Source organism: Aotus nancymaae, unplaced genomic scaffold, assembly GCF_030222135.1.
Source record: "Aotus nancymaae isolate 86718 unplaced genomic scaffold, 86718_ANA_hifiasm-v0.15.2.pri h1tg000065l, whole genome shotgun sequence".
NCBI classification, from domain to species: Eukaryota; Metazoa; Chordata; class Mammalia; order Primates; family Aotidae; genus Aotus; species Aotus nancymaae.
In genome coordinates, this window is record NW_026988480.1 from 8,716,347 (window position 1) to 8,735,058 (window position 18,712).

Here is an 18,712-nt window from a genome sequence, read left to right on the forward strand (position 1 = left end):
ATGGAAAACAGTGTGGAGATTCCTTAAAGAACAAAAAATAGAACTACCATTTGCTCCAGCAATCCCACCACTGGGTATCTACCTAGAGGAAAAGAAGTCATTATTTGAAAAAGATACTTGCACACACATGTTTATGCAGTACAGTTTGCAATTACAAAATCATGGAACCAACCCAAATGCCTATCAATCAACAAGCAAGTAAAGAAACTGTGACATATATACACAATGGAATACTGCTCAGCCATAAAAAGAAATGAATTAATGGCATTTGCAGCAACCTGGATGAGATTGGGGACTATTATTCTAAGTGAGGTAACTCAGGAATGGGAAACCGAGCATCTTATGTTCTCACTGCCATGTGAGAGCTAAGCTATGAGGATGCAAAAGCATAAGAATGATACAATAGACTTTGGGGACTTGAGGGAAAGGGTAGGAGGAGGGTGAGGAATGAAAGACTACAAACAGGGTGCAGTGTACACTGCTCGGGTGATGGGTGCGCCAAAATCTTACAAATCACTACTATGGAACTTACTTATGTAACCAAGCACCCCTGTAACACAATAACCTATGGAAAAATTTAAAAATATTTCTGCATAGAAAGCAATAGAAATTTATAAAGAAGGACCAAATAAAATGTTTAGAACTTCAAAATACAATAACCAGAATAAAGATTTCTCTAGATGTGCTTAGTAGCAGAATGAAGATGAATGAGAAGTCAGTGAACTTGATGATAAATAAATATTATTTAACCAGGAAAAAAGAGGGAAAAGATAAAGAAAATGTTAACAGACCTGTAGGTGATACAAAAGTCTAACAATCTCCAGAGGAAAAGAGAAGGAATGTGCATTAGAACAAAAAAGTTGAAGAAATATTGCCCAGAAATGTCCCAAATTTAATCGAAGATATATACTTGTGTAATAAAGAAGCCTAACAAGCTCCAAAGAAAAAAAATTAAAGAAAATAATAGTCAATTCAGAGTTGTATATCTAGGAAAAATAGCACTGAGAAATACAGGTGAAATTAATACGTTCTCAGGTAAACAAACACAAAAAGGATTCTTGTCAGCACATCCATTTTAAAGAATTACTAAAGGAAGTCACGTAAACAGAATGGAGGTGATACCAGAGGGAAGCTTGGAATGAGTCAAGTAAATAATAATAAATAAATGATCAATAAATGAAGCTCAACAGAAATAGTACACATCTAGGTAAATACAACAGACTATTCTCATCTTGAGTTCTTCAAAATAAATTTAATGCTTGAAAGCAAAAACATCATCTGATGGAGTTTTTAATGTATGTGGATATAATCCATAAAACAACTACAGCATAAAAAAGGGAGGGTAAAGGGACCTATATGATGGAAAGATTGTAAATTCCTCTTGAACTGGTAAAATATTGATTCTGTCTACCAAAGGTTAAGTACATCTATTGCAATTTAAAAAAAAAAACTAAAAAATTATTCAAAAAGATAAAATCAAAGATAAATTAGATAATTAAAATGTTATACTTAAACGAAATGCTCAAATAACCCTGCAGATGGTTGAAGAAAGAAAGCAGACACACACACACACACACACACACACACAGAGAGAGAGAGGGGGGGAGAGAGAGAGAGAGAGAGAGAGAGGGAGAGGACAGGACAAAAGGACTGATTGAAAAGTGCAATGAAAATAGCAATAAGATTTTTTTTTTAATCTAAAAAGCCTCTAGCAAGGCTGACAAACAAAAGAGAGAGAACATACAAATTGCCAATAACAAAAATAGAATAGGCGATATCACCATAGATCTTGCAGAAAGTAAAAGAATAATAGGTGAATATTACAACAACTCTATGCACATAAATTCAGCAACTTAAAAAAAATAGATCAGTACCTTGAAACCACAAAATACTAAACCTCGCCCAAGATTAAATAGAAAACCCATATTAACTGTCATTATTTATACATGAAATTAATACTTTAAAATCTTCCAAAAAAAGAAATCTCCAAATTTCACTAGTGAATTCTAAAGAGAAGAAAATTACACAAATTATACACATTGTCTTCTAGGAAATAAGAGAATATAACCCATTTTATTCTATGAGGCCAGGATAGTCTTTATAACAAACTCAAAAATTATATGATTTATATATGTAGTAAAACATTACACTGTATCCCATAAATATGTAACTATTTTATGTCAATTACAACAAAGTTAAACCAAAAAAGGAAAATACAAACCACTATCCCACGTGAGTATACAAATAAAAATCCTAAACAAATTCTTACCAAATCAAAAATAGCAATATGTATTTTTTTAATTCCACCATAACCAAGGGGATTAATCCTAGGAATGTAAGACTGACTCAATATTCTAAATTAAATTAATGTCATTTATTATATTAAGACTTGAAAGAATACGATCATATTAATTGATACAAAAAATTACCAAAATTCAACATCCAAGCATGATAAAACTTCTCATTAAATTAAAAACAGTAGGAAACTTTCTCAATTTAATAAATGCATTAATAAAAACTTCTACAGCTAGCATCATACTTAATAGTGTAAGAATGAATGCTTTATCACTAAGATCAGGAATAAGGCAAGGTTGTCCTTTCTCACAGCTTCTGTTAAACATTGTATTAGAAGTTCTAGCCACTGAAATAAAGCAAGAAAAAGAAATGGGTCAGAATGATTAGAAAGGAAGAAATAAAAGTGTTTGTATTTGCAGACAGTATGACTCTCTATTAGAATATCTCAAAGAATCTACAAAGTATAGAATAAACATATAAGTGTAGCAAGGGCACAGGATACAATGTCAACACAAAGAAAATTCCATCGTATTTCTGTATACCAAAATGAGCAATTGAATTTGTAACTAAAAAAAAAAATTCCAAATAGCTCCAAAACATAAAATATTTAGGTATAAATATAATGAAATACATACAGAATTTTTATGCTAAAAACTATAAACCCTAATGAAATAAACTTTAAAATATCTAAATATATAAGGATACACACCATGTTCATAGACTGGAAGACTGATAAAGATGTTAACTCTCTCCAAATCTATATAAAGACTTTATCCAATTCCAATTAAAATCTCAACAGAAAATTTGTAGATTAAAATTTATATAAAAAGGCTAAAAACAACTAAAATAATTTTTAAGGAAGAATAAACTTAGAGGAACCACAGTATGCAATTTTAAAACTTAGTATACAGTAATCTTGATTACTTAATAGAATTGAACTCAACAAAAAGAGTGGTCTATTCACGTATGCCACAACAGGGATGAATCTCAAAATAATTACGCTGAGTGAAAGAAACCAGGAGAAAAAGAGTAGATGCTGTACTATCTCACTTATATAAAGTTCTGGAAAATACAAACTAATCTAGAGTGACAGAAAGGAGATAAGTGCTTCCAGGAGGCAAGAATGGAGAAAAGGAGAGCTCAAGATTGTGAAGGGTCAAGAAGTTTTTGAGGATGATGGAAAGGTTCATTTGTATGTTAGCGATTTCCTAAGTGCATACATATGTCAAAACCTGTCAAATCATACACTTCCAATCTGTGTAGTGTATTGTATGTTACTTATACATCCATGATAAAGAAAAATCGATCTCTTTGTCTACCAAATTAGAGAGGCACCATGGAATCTGTGGATTATAATCTAGGAAATCCAGCAAAGAGGGCCTGCCTCCGTCTCTCAATCTCCAGTGAAAGGGATAGATAACAGGATTCTCAGGACTCTTCTAGCTCTGATAGGAGAGCTACTGGGAATCTTCTCCTTTCCACCTGGGCCTTGCAAAGCTGGAAAAGGAGCTTGAAGTGGCACCAAAGATGCCCTTGGGTAAGGGCACAGGATTGACCCTGGTGCCAGGGACAAACCAGCTGAATGAAAAGTGCTCCTAAAATCTTTCCTGCCCCTTTTAAGACCTCACTGGACAGGGGAAGATCATATTAGACTCATGGCCAGTTTGAAGACTGTATGTCATGCCCACAGGTAGACTCAATTGTAAGCATGTTGACATTTGTACTAAGGAGACAAGGTATGTGGGTTGTGCACTAGGACCCATTTGAGAATAAAACCTAGAATTTAAGATTGTTAAGGTGGCTATGTGAACACAAAGATGAACTTTAATTTCCCACACACCAGAAAACACTGTGTCTAAGAATTCATTCTTTCAGTTCATGTCCTTTGCAGGGACATGGATGAAGCTGGAAACCATCATTCTCAGCAAACCGACACAAGAACAGAAAACCAAACACTACATGTTCTGACTCATAAGTGGAAGTTGAACAATGAGAACACATGGACACAGGGAGGGGAACATCACACACTGGGTCCTGTCAGGGGGTGGGGGAGCTAGGGGAGGGATAGCAGGGAGTAGGGGGGAGTGGGGAGGGATGATAACATTAGGAGAAGTACCTAATGTAGATGACGGGGGGATGGATGCAGCAAACCACCATGGTATGTGTATACCTATGTAACAATCCTGCACGATCTGCACATGTACCCCAGAACTTAAAGTATAAATATATATGTGTGTGTGTATATATATACACATTCATATATACATACATAAAATTTATCAGAGCCAGCCCCAAGAAAAGCCAGTCTCAATAAACAGAAACACCAAAAATTTTTAAAAAAAGAGATAATTCATCCTTCCATCAGGGCTGTAAGATAGCTACTAGTGCCCTTACTTGGTCCTGGAACTGAGGCACAGAACCTACCCAATGTCAGAAAGTTATTGAGAGGAGAACTGAGCAAGCAGGTAAGAATAAACTCGTCTATTGTTACCAAAGTCCCCAGTCTCTCTCATTGTTCTGAAGTTTCGACCTTGAAAAAAAGTTGGATGCTAGAGCCAAGAATTGCCTCTGTTTGAATGGCCAGGAGACAGAGAGGTAGCTCTTGTCATGTAAATTACTGTGTAGGCAAGGGTGTGGGTGCCCACATGTAGAAGGTAGCACTATTGTGAGACAGAAAGCCATGACAGGAGAATCACTGCCCTAAGCAGAAACCTCCCTTCCATGGGGCGGGTCCCAGGAGCAAACCACCATGGTATGTGTATACCTATGTAACAATCCTGCACGATCTGCACATGTACCCCAGAACTTAAAGTATAAATATATATGTGTGTGTGTATATATGTATACATACACACATATATATGTATATATATGTGTGTATATATGTATACATATATATACATACACACATATATATGTATATATGTATGTATATATGTATACATATATATACACACATATATATACATATATATACACACATATATATACATATATATATACACGTATATATACGTGTATATATACACGTATATATATGTCCCAGGACATCTTCTGTTCAGAACATGTCCAGGTCCCTTATCTGGAGGCCTTTCGTGCATCTCCAAATTGTCTGACGACGCGGGACAGCACTAACTCTGAGGAGGCCCTGTCTCTGGATCATGGATTTCCAGTGCTACGGCTACCACTGTCCCAATCCAGTATATCCAGTTGCCTCCTCTTCTCTTCCAAATCTCAGAATTCTGCCTTCCACAAGACACATGCACGATGCCAGCACCGTCCCCTCTGAGCCCTCCCCTTCATCCCTCCAGGGACACAGAATGACTCTCCGTGGATACCTACACTTTCTTCTTGCCTGCCTCTCTCAGCTGGACTCTCCCACATTGGTTAAGACTCAACTCAAATGCCCCCACCTCTCAAGAGCTTTTTCTGACCACAAGGACAGGTTTGCCACCCCTCCAGCAGGTTATAAATGCACCGGGCGAGCCCCTCTGTTTTCTGTCACACTGCCTACCACTGTCTGGTCTCTGATGAGTCTCTCCAGCCAGCCTGCGAAACCTGGCAGCTAGCAGATAGAGGTGCTTGGTGATCATTTATAGACTAAGTAGACAGATTAACTCTTAATGATGTTATTTGTGAGTAAAAATCATTTGTGGTGTTGTTAGCCACTGTGATGCTGGCCGTCGATGGTCCCCAAAGCATCTCCTAGCCCCCTGTATACATAACTCTAGGAGGCTTACCCATCAGGTGATCTGATGGAGGGAAAATTAGGTTTTCTGTCCACACCAATACCTCCCCTAAGGAGGAAAAAAAAAACAACTGAAGCTTTAGGCTGAGAGCCACTGAGTCCTGGCAACTGGGTCCCCAGCATTGCTTGCCTTTAGGAGTTTGGCTGTTTCTGTTCTCAGTCTATTGGTGGTCGGCAAGCCCGGTAGCCACACCCCAGGGAACACTGAGAGACAGTACTGCTGTCAGAAGTGCCTAAGGAGAGAGACCCTAGCTGGCTTGTCCAGCCAGGGCCGGGGCAGAAGAGAACAAGGGAGCCAGTTGCACGCAGCAACCAGGTGCCCTTCAGCAGCAGGAGTGGGCTCAGAGAAACGAGTGGTTTAGGTCACCTGGTGAAAATAACGAGGGTGACCCCAGGAAACACTAATTAGAATCAGGTCAACTGGACTCCGTTAGTGAAAAGAGATCTACGCAGCCTCCTGACATCTATTCATATGGTTATTCGCTACTTTTACGATGATTAGCAATTGTATATGCCAAGCACCTTCACCAGGGGGTAAAACATCTTTCTCACCAAACACTAGTTTATGTTAAAAACTACAAACCAGATGAACTGAAAGTTTAACAGAATCAACGAGCATGTCACAAAAATAACTTTTGTCCCGTCCAAATCCTTCCTGCGACAATTATGTTTCGGGAGGGGCAGGGAGCTTGCAGTTTTATCAAATAAAACCGGCTAAATAACAAAACACAGTTCTCCCCGTGTCACTGCCTCGGATTTACTCTGCTGTTGCAAGATGTCATGATAAAGGCGATGGCAATCTATATAAAACATTGTTATTGGAATAGCCTCTGAAAGTTACGGTGTAACTTAGCGTTTCCGTCGTGTGTCCAGCGGTCCGTGGGGCCGCGCTGGACGCCTGGCTCTTTGGCGCCCCCTAGCCATTCGGCCCTGAACAAGCTTCTCCAACTGCAACGCGAGGGAAAAAAAGAAGAGAACCAAGAATAAAACATATTTTTAAAATCCTTTCCAAAAAGACATTCTTTCTGAGCTTTCCTGTCCACACTCCAGATAATAAAGCTGGGTAAAAGGTGCTACACTAACCAGTGGTCAGTCCAGGCTCCACTGTAACGTTGCATTAACCAGAACTGCCTACCTGGGACCTCAAGAATTAATTGCATTGGATGCAGAACCCGAGTCTAATTTCTGAGTCAAGGTCTCTGCGGGTATTTAAGGAACCGTTGTAACCCTAGGGGATTCGTTTTGTTTCCCTCAATTTTCCAGTGAAATCAGAGATCCTGTTCTTGGATGTCAACGCAGATTCAGAGGTGATACAGGAGAAAGGAAACAGCAAGAGACGATTATGGCACGGTTTCCTGTAAGCAGGGTTGAGTGTAGCGCAGCCTACCTACCGGGGAGGAAGAGCTCATAATAAAATGATGGTGCTGGGCCCTTGTCATCCCGGGGCCCTCCACTGTGCTTGTCTTTGGTCTCTTTTTCTTTGTAGAGGTCCAATTATTTATTTATTTATTTAGTGCAAAAGAGAATGAAATCGGTCTTTCCATTCTAAAAGGAGGGTATATAGGTATAAAAGGAAGATGTATGGAGATGGGGGAAGAGGCGGACAGGGGAAAAGGGGGAGAGGACGAGAGAGAGAAAGGGAGGGAGAGGGACAAGGAGAGACACTGGGCGAGAGATCGATCGGGAGAGATAGAAATGAATGAAGATTAACTTCACCAAAGGCTTCGTGCTGGAGGGGAATGGAGGAGCTCCTGATTTGCTGTTACTACCGCAAACTGCAAAGGGCTCCTCCAAGTCACCTATTTACCTCCCAAGGCAAGCGTCCAATTTCAACAGCGTCCAGGAAAGTCTCCTCCCGCGAAGGTCTCACCGCTTCCCACTCCACCCCCACAAACTCTTTGGAAAAAACCTTGAAAAAGTTAATCCTCAATCCAATCCTGGACCACCAGCGTCCTCTGTTGGTCACCGAAGGGAGGGGGTGCGCAGACAAAATTGAAGACTCGAGTGCCAGAGAAGGCTGATAGGAATTACAGCGACCTCAGCGTTGCGCCCCCGAACTCTAACTCTACTGAAAAGTGTTTAGATTGCAAAGATAAGCGAGAATCCCAACGCATCAGAGAGAACTTAGTGCCGGGATACGAAGTCGCCTTCAAAAAATGACAACAGAAATTGCCTATTTTAAGGACTATTTGGTTCATTACGCTTCAGCAGTGCCCACTTTATTGCCTTTATTATTCTTTTGTCGTGGGTTTAAACTCTATTTGAAAACATAATCAGGGAGAACACCCAAAACAAAAGGAACAGCTGTCATTTAAAATATTTGAAAAGTTCTGCCTTAAGGATGCATTCGCTTGCCAGTCCACTGTCATTTGGGGACTTGCGGTGTAGCAGCAGGTGTGAGTCTTCCTGCGTGGAGAAGCAAGCCAGGAAAGGCGCGAAGGCCCCGGGAGCATCTTCAGATGCATATGTGTGAGCGCCTGGGGATGTGAACAGCCAGTGGTTGTAAATTCAATCCCACAGTTGAATTTCTGTCTGTCTGTTCTTGTCTTCTGTCTCTTTTTCTTTGTAGAGGTCCAATTATTTATTTATTTATTCAGTGCAAAAGACAACGAAATCGGTCTTTCCATTCTAAAAGGAGGGTATATACGTATAAAAGGGAGCTGTATGGATATAGGGGGAGAGGTGGACGGGAAAAGAGGGAGAGGCCCTGGCTCCCTGAGACCCAAATGTAAATCAGAACTGTCCCAAGACTGCCCCTGCCAGCGGAATTAAATTTTAGAAAGCTCCGCAAGGTACACAACGAATGCGGCGCGGTGCATGCCAGTTTCCCCGACATTGGCTGGCCGCCGGGCGACCTCACTCGGAGAGCGGATTGGGGAAGGGCGCTGGCGTCGAGGAGGTCGGGGTGCTGAGTTGGCCAGGAGTGACTGCGGAGACCGAGGGCGCTGAAGTGGCCTCGGGTGCCGGGGTAACCGGGCACATCTTGGTTCCTGCAGACGACAAGGTGACCCGGCTCCGGGCGTGCGCACTGGGAGCAGGTGCCCGGGCGAGTCGCGAGATGCACGCCCCCGAGCTCGGCCCCGGCTGCTCAGGGCGAGGCACCAGCCCCCGCAGCCGTGCCTGCGCCGACCCGCCCCCCCAGCCCCCACTCCTGGGCGCGCCGTTCCGGGGCGTGTCCTCGGCCACCCTGGCTTCTATATAGCGGCAGGCGCTCCCGGGCCGCCCAGATGCGAACGCTGCGGCTGGGCACTAAGGATCGACCGCTTCCTGCCTGGATCCCACAGCCTCGCGCCGCGTTCTGTCGCCCCATCCCTGCGCGTCCCGATCTGCCAAGCAGCGTGCCCCAGTGACGGACGTCATGCTGCGGGCGCGACTCAGGCTCTGCGCCGCTGCGCTGACTGTGCTGGTGCTGGTCGCCGGGCCGCCGGGGGCGCGGGCTGGCGCGAGCTCGGCGGGCTTGGGTCCCGTGGTGCGCTGCGAGCCGTGCGACGCGCGTGCACTGGCCCAGTGCGCGCCTCCGCCCACCGGGTGCGCCGAGCTGGTGCGCGAGCCGGGCTGCGGCTGCTGTCTGACTTGCGCGCTGCGCGAGGGCCAGTCGTGCGGCGTCTACACCGAGCGCTGTGGCTCGGGCCTCCGCTGCCAGCCGTCACCCGACGAGGCGCGCCCGCTGCAGGCGTTGCTTAACGGCCGAGGGCTCTGCGTCAACGCCAGTGCCGTCAGTCGCTCGCGCTCCCACCTGCTGCCAGAGCCGCCCGCTCCAGGTGAGCCGCCCGCGCCAGGTGCACTGCGCGCAGCACCCGGAGCACTGGCGCCGAAGGGCTTGGAGGTTGCTGGGTGCTGCTGCGGGCGACTCTGGTTTTCCTCTCACTGGAGATAGTATGTGGGGAAACTGAGGCCCCGACGGGTGAGGGAGCCGCCGAAGGAACCCTCCCCAGCCGGCCCTCTGCTTGCTCGATTCTCCAACTGCAGAGTGCTTGTAAATTGCAAAGCGCTTTCAGTGAGAACGGGTTAAGGGTTTCCGGGGCTGAGGGGAGCTTAGCTGTTGGAAAGATCCTGGACGCAGGAGATCCTCCTAGCCCAGCACGGGGGTGTGGACTGCAATCCCAGGGATGCTTACGGATGGGGGACAGAGAGAGATGGATTTGGACCAGGGAAGGTGGGCATGTACGTTGTAGGAAATGATACCTCTCTTTTAAAATACTGACATTTGCACAATACTTTTGGTTTGCAAAGTAATGTCTAGTCTTGGTTCCAAAAACAAAGTGGATTCGGGTTTTGGTATCTTCTGCGGCTGGAAAACCCGAAGTTGAAAAAGAAATAACAGAGGCTGCAACAGAGTGTAGGTTTGAACCCCGAGTGCCACTTTAAGTACTATCCCATTCGTACACCCCAGGTCACCCCTGCACTTGTACCAACCTCAAACTTCCTGGTGCTTGGGGGGTGTGGGCAATGTGGACCAAGTCAATTTCAATGACAGGGAAGGAAACTGGAATCAGTGCTAGGGCTGTTTCCCTTCTTAATCTGAAATAGGGGGAATGAGATGTTGTTAAGGAGAGCCCCAAAAGAGGAAAAATGCAAACTTTTGACAGATACTCTCTTGGCTCAGCCACTATCAGGCTATCAGGCAGGCGGCAACTCTGGTAAGGGCATCACATTGTTCCCTTCAAAAAGAGCGTTTTTGGTTTTTTTTTTAAATGGGTTTGGCAGCTATTCGTGTTTCCAGCATTCTTAGCCAGCCTCACTTAATTATATGAGAAATAAAGTTCCTGCCCTGCACAGCTGAAGACTGGGAGAATTCTCCCCATCCTGATCCCCTCAACTCCCCAACAATCACACTGGACAGATGTCACTGGGCAGGCCCCTATCTAGGATTAGCAGGATGAACAGTCCCTTTATAATTTATGTAACTGTAGATTTCCTTCCACCATCAGGTAAAGCTATTTCCTTGCTAAGCAAGGCTGGCTCTGTTCATCCCTGAGAAACACTGGATTGGTGGAAAGGCAAGATTCCAGATGCCTAAGCGCACAATGGGTCTGCTCAGCTGTTAGAGCTGCTGGAGGCATTTGTCCCTCGGGGCAAAGTTATGTCATTTGCCAAATGTTGTATATTATTGTACATTTTGGGGTATTCAAAAAATGATCTTAGAATTACTGATATACATTGTCATTCTTAGACTTTAGCGATCATTATGATTACCACCTTAGTAGCTCTGTAGAATAGGTTGATGTGGGCTGTAAGATTATAAAAAGATATAAGTGACTTCTAGAGTCCATTTGACAAAAAAGGGTAAATTTATGACAGCCAGAAGTCACAATTATCTGCTGCTTTAAATAGAACTGTTTTCATGTCCTAGTCTGCAGCCCAGGCATTAAGAAGAAACTGAGGAAATTTAAGAAATTACTCAAGGTTCTTGGAAAAGAAATGTAAATCTGTTTATTTACATGTTCTTAGAGTATTTACATTCTTAATATCTGTTTTATGTCAATATTTTCTTGAAAAAGAAAGAAAGCTAAGATTAAAAGAAATTGAAACCAAATCCTAGCAGGTAGGAACCTACTCTGTGAGGCTCTGGGCTGGACCCTGGGAATGTGTGCTTCCCAAGGCATGGAACCCCTTGGGGAACTTTGCAGCAGGACCTCAGTAAGCTGTTTGGCAGGTGAGGAAACTGAGACCCAGAGAGGAGAGGGACTTTCCTAAGTGAGTGACCTTCCAGTAGCCACTTCCAGAGGAGAGCAGAGCATCTGCAGCCAAATCATTGCAGCCCCTGGTAGCTTTCTAGAATAGATTGTGGAGCAGATGGGCCACCTGAGCTCCCTGCTAGGGTTAGACAGTATAGCCCTGCTTGTTGTAGTAGAGGAATTTCATGACTCTCAATTATGGACTTAAGCTGAAGCCCTTCAGAGATTTGTGCTGGGCTGAGCTTTGCATGGTACACCGGCCCTGGGAGCATGGGCTCTGAATGTAGCCTTTGATCCCCATAGGGGCTTATAGCCCCTCCAAGTTCATTCTGAAAAAGGAATGGAGAGAGAATCCTACCTACAGATTCAATCTCGAATTTAGTCATATACTTAAAATTCCAATTAAACTGTTAATATTCCAGCATCCATTTTAAGTATCAGACTTTCTTCATCTAGCACTTTTGATTATCAAAGAGAGATCTGCTGGAGGGGGATTTCTCCTCCCCCACCCCCACCCAGGGAAGGAAAAGCTCTTTGGCACTTAGAAGTCTGAGCCGTGGGTGGGACTTTGGCACTGTCTGCATCCATGTGCTCCTGTGCTCACCGGGGGTGTGGAGGACTCACCCAGGAGGGAACCAGCAGGATGCACAGGGTCTGTGTGGACCCTGAGTCTTAAGGATGTAACAGGGACCTAGAAAACAAACCACCAAGTGCTTGCATGATCCTGAGCCCCTGAGGCAAAACACTTGGTAGATATTAATTCAGTTTTCACATCTGAGCTGGACACCAAGCTCATATAAACCTGTTTACCTGGTAGCATTGAGGACGGTACTGCTCAAACTTGGGTGAATGTCGGCATTCCCAGAAGAGTTTCTTACAACTCAGACTGCTGCCACCAGTCCAGCATTTCTGGAATGGAGAATGTGCACTTCTTCCAAGTCCCCTAGGCTGCCGCTGCTCTCACGGGTGGGAGGACCACACTTGGAGTTGCCTGCAAAATTTCTGAGCCAGCGCTGCGGCAGCCTCCTGTGGCTCGGATCTGCCCCCTGCCGGTGGAAGATGAAGCCTACTGCCTTCACCATCTACTGAGGGGGCGCTTAAGCATTTGTCTGCCTTCTTTAGTTGCAGCTACTTAGAAGAGGCTGTCAGATAGACTTTCAAATCTATGCTTATTGACCTGCTATTGGTTCTACCTCAAGATAACTTCTTGAGGTAGAACAACCACCATGTAGCAAGCAGTATTATGGAATATGCTTCATCGAGGTTTTTTTTAAAAAAAGAAACTTGTTTGGATTGTCAACTAATATTGTCGTTTACATGTGACCTGCTTGCAACATTAATATTTTAAAAAGACTGTTGATAGATGTTGATGACTCTCATGTGTTTGTCTCCCTTGGGCTTTTCAAGGAAATGCTAGCGAGTCGGAAGAAGACCACAGCGTTGGCAGTGTGGAGAGCCTGTCCGTCTCCAGCACGCACCGGCTGTCTGATCCCAAGTCCCAGCCCCACCATTCAAAGATTGGCATCATCAAGAAAGGGCATGCTAAAGACAGCCAGCGCTACAGAGTCGACTATGAGTCTCAGAGCACAGATACCCAGAACTTCTCCTCCGAGTCCAGGCGGGAGACAGAATACGTGAGAGCTTTTCCTCTTGTTAAAGTAGGAGGGCAAGACCTGTCAAGCCTGGGTACCCAGAGCCTCTCGAGGGCAATTCTTACTCTACAAACCCCAGCATCTCGCTGATGGGTGGGCAGTCCCTAGCTCCGCTGTGCCCCACCTCTCTCCTCTCCTTGCATAAAGAATATATTGACACTTTTGGAGAATCTTATGAGGATCAAGCTGAAATAACATACCTAGAAGTACATGGGATGTCATAAAGACATCTGCAGATAATGAAATATATTCTCATGAAGATAATTTTATTTTGTTTACTCATCCTCTATGCTTATGGGCCTGCTATTGGTTCTATACCAGTTTCTGTGCCTTACTCTGGGAAGAGCAAAAGGGAGACAGGGAGTGATGTTTAGCTTCTTTGGGGTACTTTCTTGCTAAATCAGACATAAGGTATCTGAGGAACATATTACAGGTCCCACTTTTGGTAGTTGTGTGGCACCCATTGTAGAGTAATAACCATGACTCTGTTGCTCTGGCCCTTCCTGATCCCCAGGGTCCCTGTCGTAGAGAAATGGAAGACACACTGAACCACCTGAAGTTCCTCAATGTGCTGAGTCCCAGGGGTATCCACATTCCCAACTGTGACAGGAAGGGATTTTATAAGAAAAAGCAGGTGAGTGAGGTCCTCGGCGTGTTTTCTTCCTCTTCCGGTTCTGTTGACACAGAAGAGAAACCCACCTCGCCAGTCTCCAGGCTATTCTGGCCATAGCTCTAACCCTGAGCCTGTGCAATGCCAGTGCCCAGGACTTGGTGCCAGTCTCAGGAGGGGGAACCGAGGGCTGCTTTGACTTGTTGCTCTGAGTGCTGCTAGATCGGCCAAAATCCTCAACCCTAGTGCCTGTCCGCCACCCATTTCCCACTGCTGCCCTTTCAATGGTTCACCCACAGAGTGGACGAGATGGTGCCCAGGGGCACCCTTGATAAACTGCAAGTGGACATGTTGACACATTGTGAATGCTGCGTCAGGGAGTGACATTTCAAACAAGTACCACGAAAAGTTAACCCTGAAATCCCCCATGGCTCCCCTTTCCTACTGATGCCTTCCTGATAGCGAGCCGGTTGCAATGCTAAGATTTTGAAAAGGCTGTTGTTGATGTTGATGACTCCCATGTCTCTGTCTCCCTTGGGCTTTTCAAGGAGATGCTAGTGAGGTGGGGGAAGACTGAAGCACCACCAGCTTGGAGAGCCTGGTCATCCCCAGCCCACACCAGGTGTCTGTCTTGGTGTGGAGGGAATGGAACGTGAAATCGGACACTCCGTCCATGCTGGGGACAGCCAGGCTTTCCAAACCGGCCGTGCTGCTGTCTTCCTGCAACTCACTGGCATTTCCTTAGAAAGCCCAAGTGAGAAGAAGACATGAGGGTCATCAACATCAAACAACAAGTCTTTTCAAAATCTTTATATCACAACACAGTCCCATTCCTGGAAAAGGAATTGAGTGAGAATCCTGGCTACACATCAGCCACCCCCCCAAATGTAGTCATGTGCCTAAAATCCCAATTAAACAAGCTGAAAACAATCAAATAAATTTAAGATGTAGTAACATTCAGCTGTAGTAAATGTGCTTCTATAGCCTTTGTGTTATGTGATGGCACTATTTCAACTGACTTTCTAATTGGACAATTGATACCATAGTATCTACATAATTGGCCTTCGGAGAGCTTTTGAGCCACAGTGGCCACAGGGTAACCATACTCCAGGGTTCATAGTGGTGGCCACAGCCAGAGAGCCTAAGCCTTCCTCTACTCCCATTGTTTCTTTAGCCTCTTATTTACACCCACATTTCCTATCAGTCATTCATTCAACAAATTCCTAGTGACAAGGTGTCGTGTGAGGCTGGACATGGGCTCCAAAGGCACAGCTGTGACGTTCCCGGGCAGACGTGATGCTCTCAGTCCCACATTTGGCAGAGAAGTCAGCAGGCCCAAGAGATTCTACAGGGGCTGGTGTCCACCTTACATTCCTAGAAATACAAAACTGCCCTCACCCCCTCTTCCTTGGAGAAGGAAATTACACCCACACACGCATAGGTGCACACTCAGCAGCCTAGGCACACGTGGCTCTTATGTAGCCTTAGCTGAAATTTCTGTTGTGCTTGGTCAGCATAGCATAATCATGCTGGCAAACCTTCGTGGGCCCTGGCAACCGACCTGACACAAGACCCAGGGCCATTCACCTCTCCGTCTTCTGTTTCTCTCTCACAGTGTCGCCCTTCCAAAGGCAGGAAGCGGGGCTTCTGCTGGTGTGTGGATAAGTATGGGCAGCCTCTCCCCGGCTACACCACCAAGGGGAAGGAGGACGTGCATTGCTACAGCACGCAGAGCAAGTAGATGCCTGCTAAGGGTGAGCACTCAGGAGGGGCAGCCTGGAGCTCCAGGGCCTCACTGTCTTTGGACCAGCCTCGGGGGTAGGTGTGGCCACCAGCCCTTCCCCAGGCTTGCAAACCCAGGAGCTGCAGCTCAGGGCCAGAAAGAGTCAAGCAAATAGGATGGATCCCTCAGAGGGGTGCAGGGAGAGGGAGACCCCATCAACCCAACCAAACAAGCGTGGGGAAAGAGGCCAGCCAGGGCGCCCCAGGATGCCCTGCTCTATCTCAGAGAACTCACAGCACCTAAGCTGTCATTCATCCTCACATGAAGTGAAGATTTTCAGTTAGGCTTTACCTGTGAAGTCTGGTGGTCCATTTATCCTCACAGGAAAACTGTTTTAATCCAAAAGAATCTGCTGAATTAAAGATGTGAATAGGAGACAGCTGAAATAGCTCAGTTGGGAGAGCATTAGTCTGAACATGTGGCTATTTTTTTCCCGTAAAATATATTATGAATATATATTAGTCTGTGGCTAATACAATTTTAATAAACCTCATTTAAATCTGATGGAAAAATAAAATTTTAAACAATCATTTTAAAGAATGCTATCATATCTAGTATTCTTTTTTCTTTTAATCAATGAGGGAACTATTGGGGGAAATGAATAAATATATTTTCTTTCATTTTATTAAGACACATTTAGTAAGCAGAAGAAATTTGCACGTTTAGTTATAAGGGATTCTTTTTTCCTTACAAGTTGGAAACAGTAATTCTAATTTGAGGGCAACTCTTTGACAGTGAACACTGTGAGCACATATAGTACTCTTGACTTTGTTTAAAAATGTGGGTTGCGACCCCAGCACCGCACTTGCAGACCCAGTGCCATTGGTCTGCAGGCTATGCTGGATATCTCAGGGCGCGAGTCCAGCTCTTTTGATTTTGAGGGAATTATTTCAATATATTTCTTTTTCTTTTTGTTTCAGTTAACGTGGAGCTCAAATATGCCTTATTTTGCACAAAAGACTGCCAAGGACATGACCAGCGGCTGGCTAACAGCCTTGATTTATATTTCTGTTTGTGGTGAACTGATTTTTTTTTTAAAACCAAAGTTTAGAAAGAGGTTTTTGAAATGCCTATGGTTTCTTCGAATGGCAAACTTGAGCATCTTTTCACTTTCCAGTAGTCAGCAAAAAGCAGTTTGAATTTTCTTGTCGCTTCCTATCAAAATACTCGGAGACTTGAGCACAGCACCCAGACTTCATCCCCCCAGCCATTGAATGCTTAACACGTGTTAGCCCAAGCGGCTGACCACTGCCTTCATGACTTAGGCAGCTGTGTTGCCTATGTAGAGAATACGCTTCACCCCACTCCCTGTACAGTGTGCACATGCTTTATAGAGAATAGGAAAACCCTTAAACCCCGGTCATCTGGACATCCCGACGCACACTCCTGGGGCTCACAGCCTTCCGTGGTATCATTTTTCAAGCAAGGGCCTGGGTCCCTCAGGCAAGAAAACTGTTCATATCTTCAAGTGATCTACACTGCTTGGAGACTATTGGAGAAAATAAGGTGGAGTCCTACTTGTTTAAAAAAAAAATGACCAAGAATGTTCTAGGGCATTCTGGGAACCTATAAAGGCAGATATTTCGGGCCCTCCTTTTCAGGAAGCTTCCTGAAGACATGGCCCAGGATGGCTTTTGCTGTGGCCCCATGGAGTAGGATGGACAGGGAGACAGGGAGAGTCAGCCTCCACATTCAGAGACATCACAAATAACGGCACAGTTCTTCGGATGACTGCAGAAAATAGTGTTTTGTAGTTCAGTAACTCAAGACGAAGTTTATTTCTGAAGATAAGCTCTTTAAAGGCAAAGCTTTATTTTCATCTCTCATCTTTTGTCCTCCTTGGCACAATGTAAAAAAGAATAGTAGTATCAGAACAGGAAGGAGGGATGGCTTGCTGGGGAACCCATCCAGGACACTAAGAGCGCATAGAATCACCGGTGTTTGTTGACCTTAGAGTCATTCTCATCCGTTTCTTTTTAATTCACATATATATGCAGAGAAGCTACGTTCTTCTTAACATTGTATTCAACATAGCCCTAAATATATTAAGATCTATACTACATAATCCTAGATGAAATATTAGAGATGCTATCTGATATGACTGTGGCCATGACTGAGGAAAGGAGCTCATGTCCAGGGGTTGGCTGCTCTCCTGGAGGCCAAACCCAAGAGGTCTGGCAAAGTCAGGATCAGGGAGACTCTGCCCTGCTGCAGCCCTCGGTGTGGACACATGCTGCACAGAGCTCTCCTTGAAAACACAGAGGGGTCTCAAGACATTCTGCTTACCTATTAGCTTTTCTTTATTTTTTTTAATTAAGTTTTTGGGGAAAAAGTATTTTTGAGAAGTTTGTCTTGCTATGTATTTATAAATAGTAAATAAAGTTTTTACCATTAAAAAAAATCGTTTTCCCTTTGTTATTGACTGTCTCTGGGTTTTGTATCACTAATAAAATAATCCAGGAAGGGGAAAATAGTTTAGCTGTAGAAGAAAACTTCACAAACACAAGCATTACCCTACTTTCATCTCTAGCAAAAGAACCCAAGTCAGTTTCCATGGCTTCGTGGGCAGCCTATGGAGTCATTAGGTCATATCTGCAAGATGGTCCAATTCTAGGAGGTTGTGTTGTTGGGACGGACTGTGGGCAGGTTTGATCAGGGCAGCAACATGAACCTACGTGACTGGTCCTTGACTTTTTGGGGTTGTGTCCTGTATTGTCCATCTAACACTAGCAGCATTCCACTATCTCCTAAGGTCACATGCACCCAAGCAACCTGCACATGCACACACACACATGAACAAGAAAGGGTGGTCTCCTCCGTGGGAGTCAAGGTGATGCAGGTGCTACAACAGCTTCCTAAGATTCAGCTATCAAATCAACACACTTTAGGAAAAATAACCATCACCAGTATTGATGAGGGTGTCCTAATGGGATTCCAGATTCTCTG

The 18,712-nt window shown here is 44.5% G+C and overlaps 1 protein-coding gene and 1 long non-coding RNA gene across 4 annotated transcripts in view; one reads left to right on the forward strand and one right to left on the reverse strand.

Moving 5' to 3' along the window:
- Nucleotides 1-7,923, reverse strand: part of LOC105721500 (uncharacterized) — a 37,999-nt gene extending 30,076 nt beyond the window's left edge. For both annotated transcript variants that reach the window (XR_001108340.2, XR_001108341.2), the window contains exon 1: nt 7,851-7,923. This is a non-coding gene — a long non-coding RNA (uncharacterized LOC105721500). The remainder of the gene's footprint in view (nt 1-7,850) is intronic.
- A 1,345-nt stretch (nt 7,924-9,268) lies between these two features.
- On the forward strand, nt 9,269-18,167 carry IGFBP3 (insulin like growth factor binding protein 3). Of its 2 annotated transcripts, none has more exons than XM_012458567.2 (5): nt 9,269-9,804; nt 13,129-13,355; nt 13,888-14,007; nt 15,599-15,737; nt 16,687-18,167. In XM_012458567.2, exons 1-4 carry the CDS (start codon nt 9,402-9,404, stop codon nt 15,722-15,724), a joined length of 876 nt encoding a protein of 291 aa, XP_012313990.1. In that variant the 5' UTR covers nt 9,269-9,401; the 3' UTR covers nt 15,725-15,737; nt 16,687-18,167. The 2 variants fall into 2 exon arrangements, with proteins under 2 accessions (XP_012313990.1, XP_064222767.1); XM_064366697.1 differs by having other exon boundaries at nt 9,287-9,822.
- Nucleotides 18,168-18,712: the final 545 nt, after the last annotated feature.

What these genes read in the sequence shown, in the direction of transcription:
- IGFBP3 (XM_064366697.1), top strand. Translation starts at nt 9,402, where the DNA reads ATGCTGCGGGCGCGACTCAGGCTCTGCGCCGCTGCGCTGACTGTGCTG. An exon ending in CCAGGCGGGAGACAGAATAC is followed by an intron (nt 13,356 to 13,887) that starts GTGAGAGCTTTT and finishes CCTGATCCCCAG; the next exon opens with GGTCCCTGTCGTAGAGAAAT. An exon ending in GATTTTATAAGAAAAAGCAG is followed by an intron (nt 14,008 to 15,598) that starts GTGAGTGAGGTC and finishes TCTCTCTCACAG; the next exon opens with TGTCGCCCTTCCAAAGGCAG.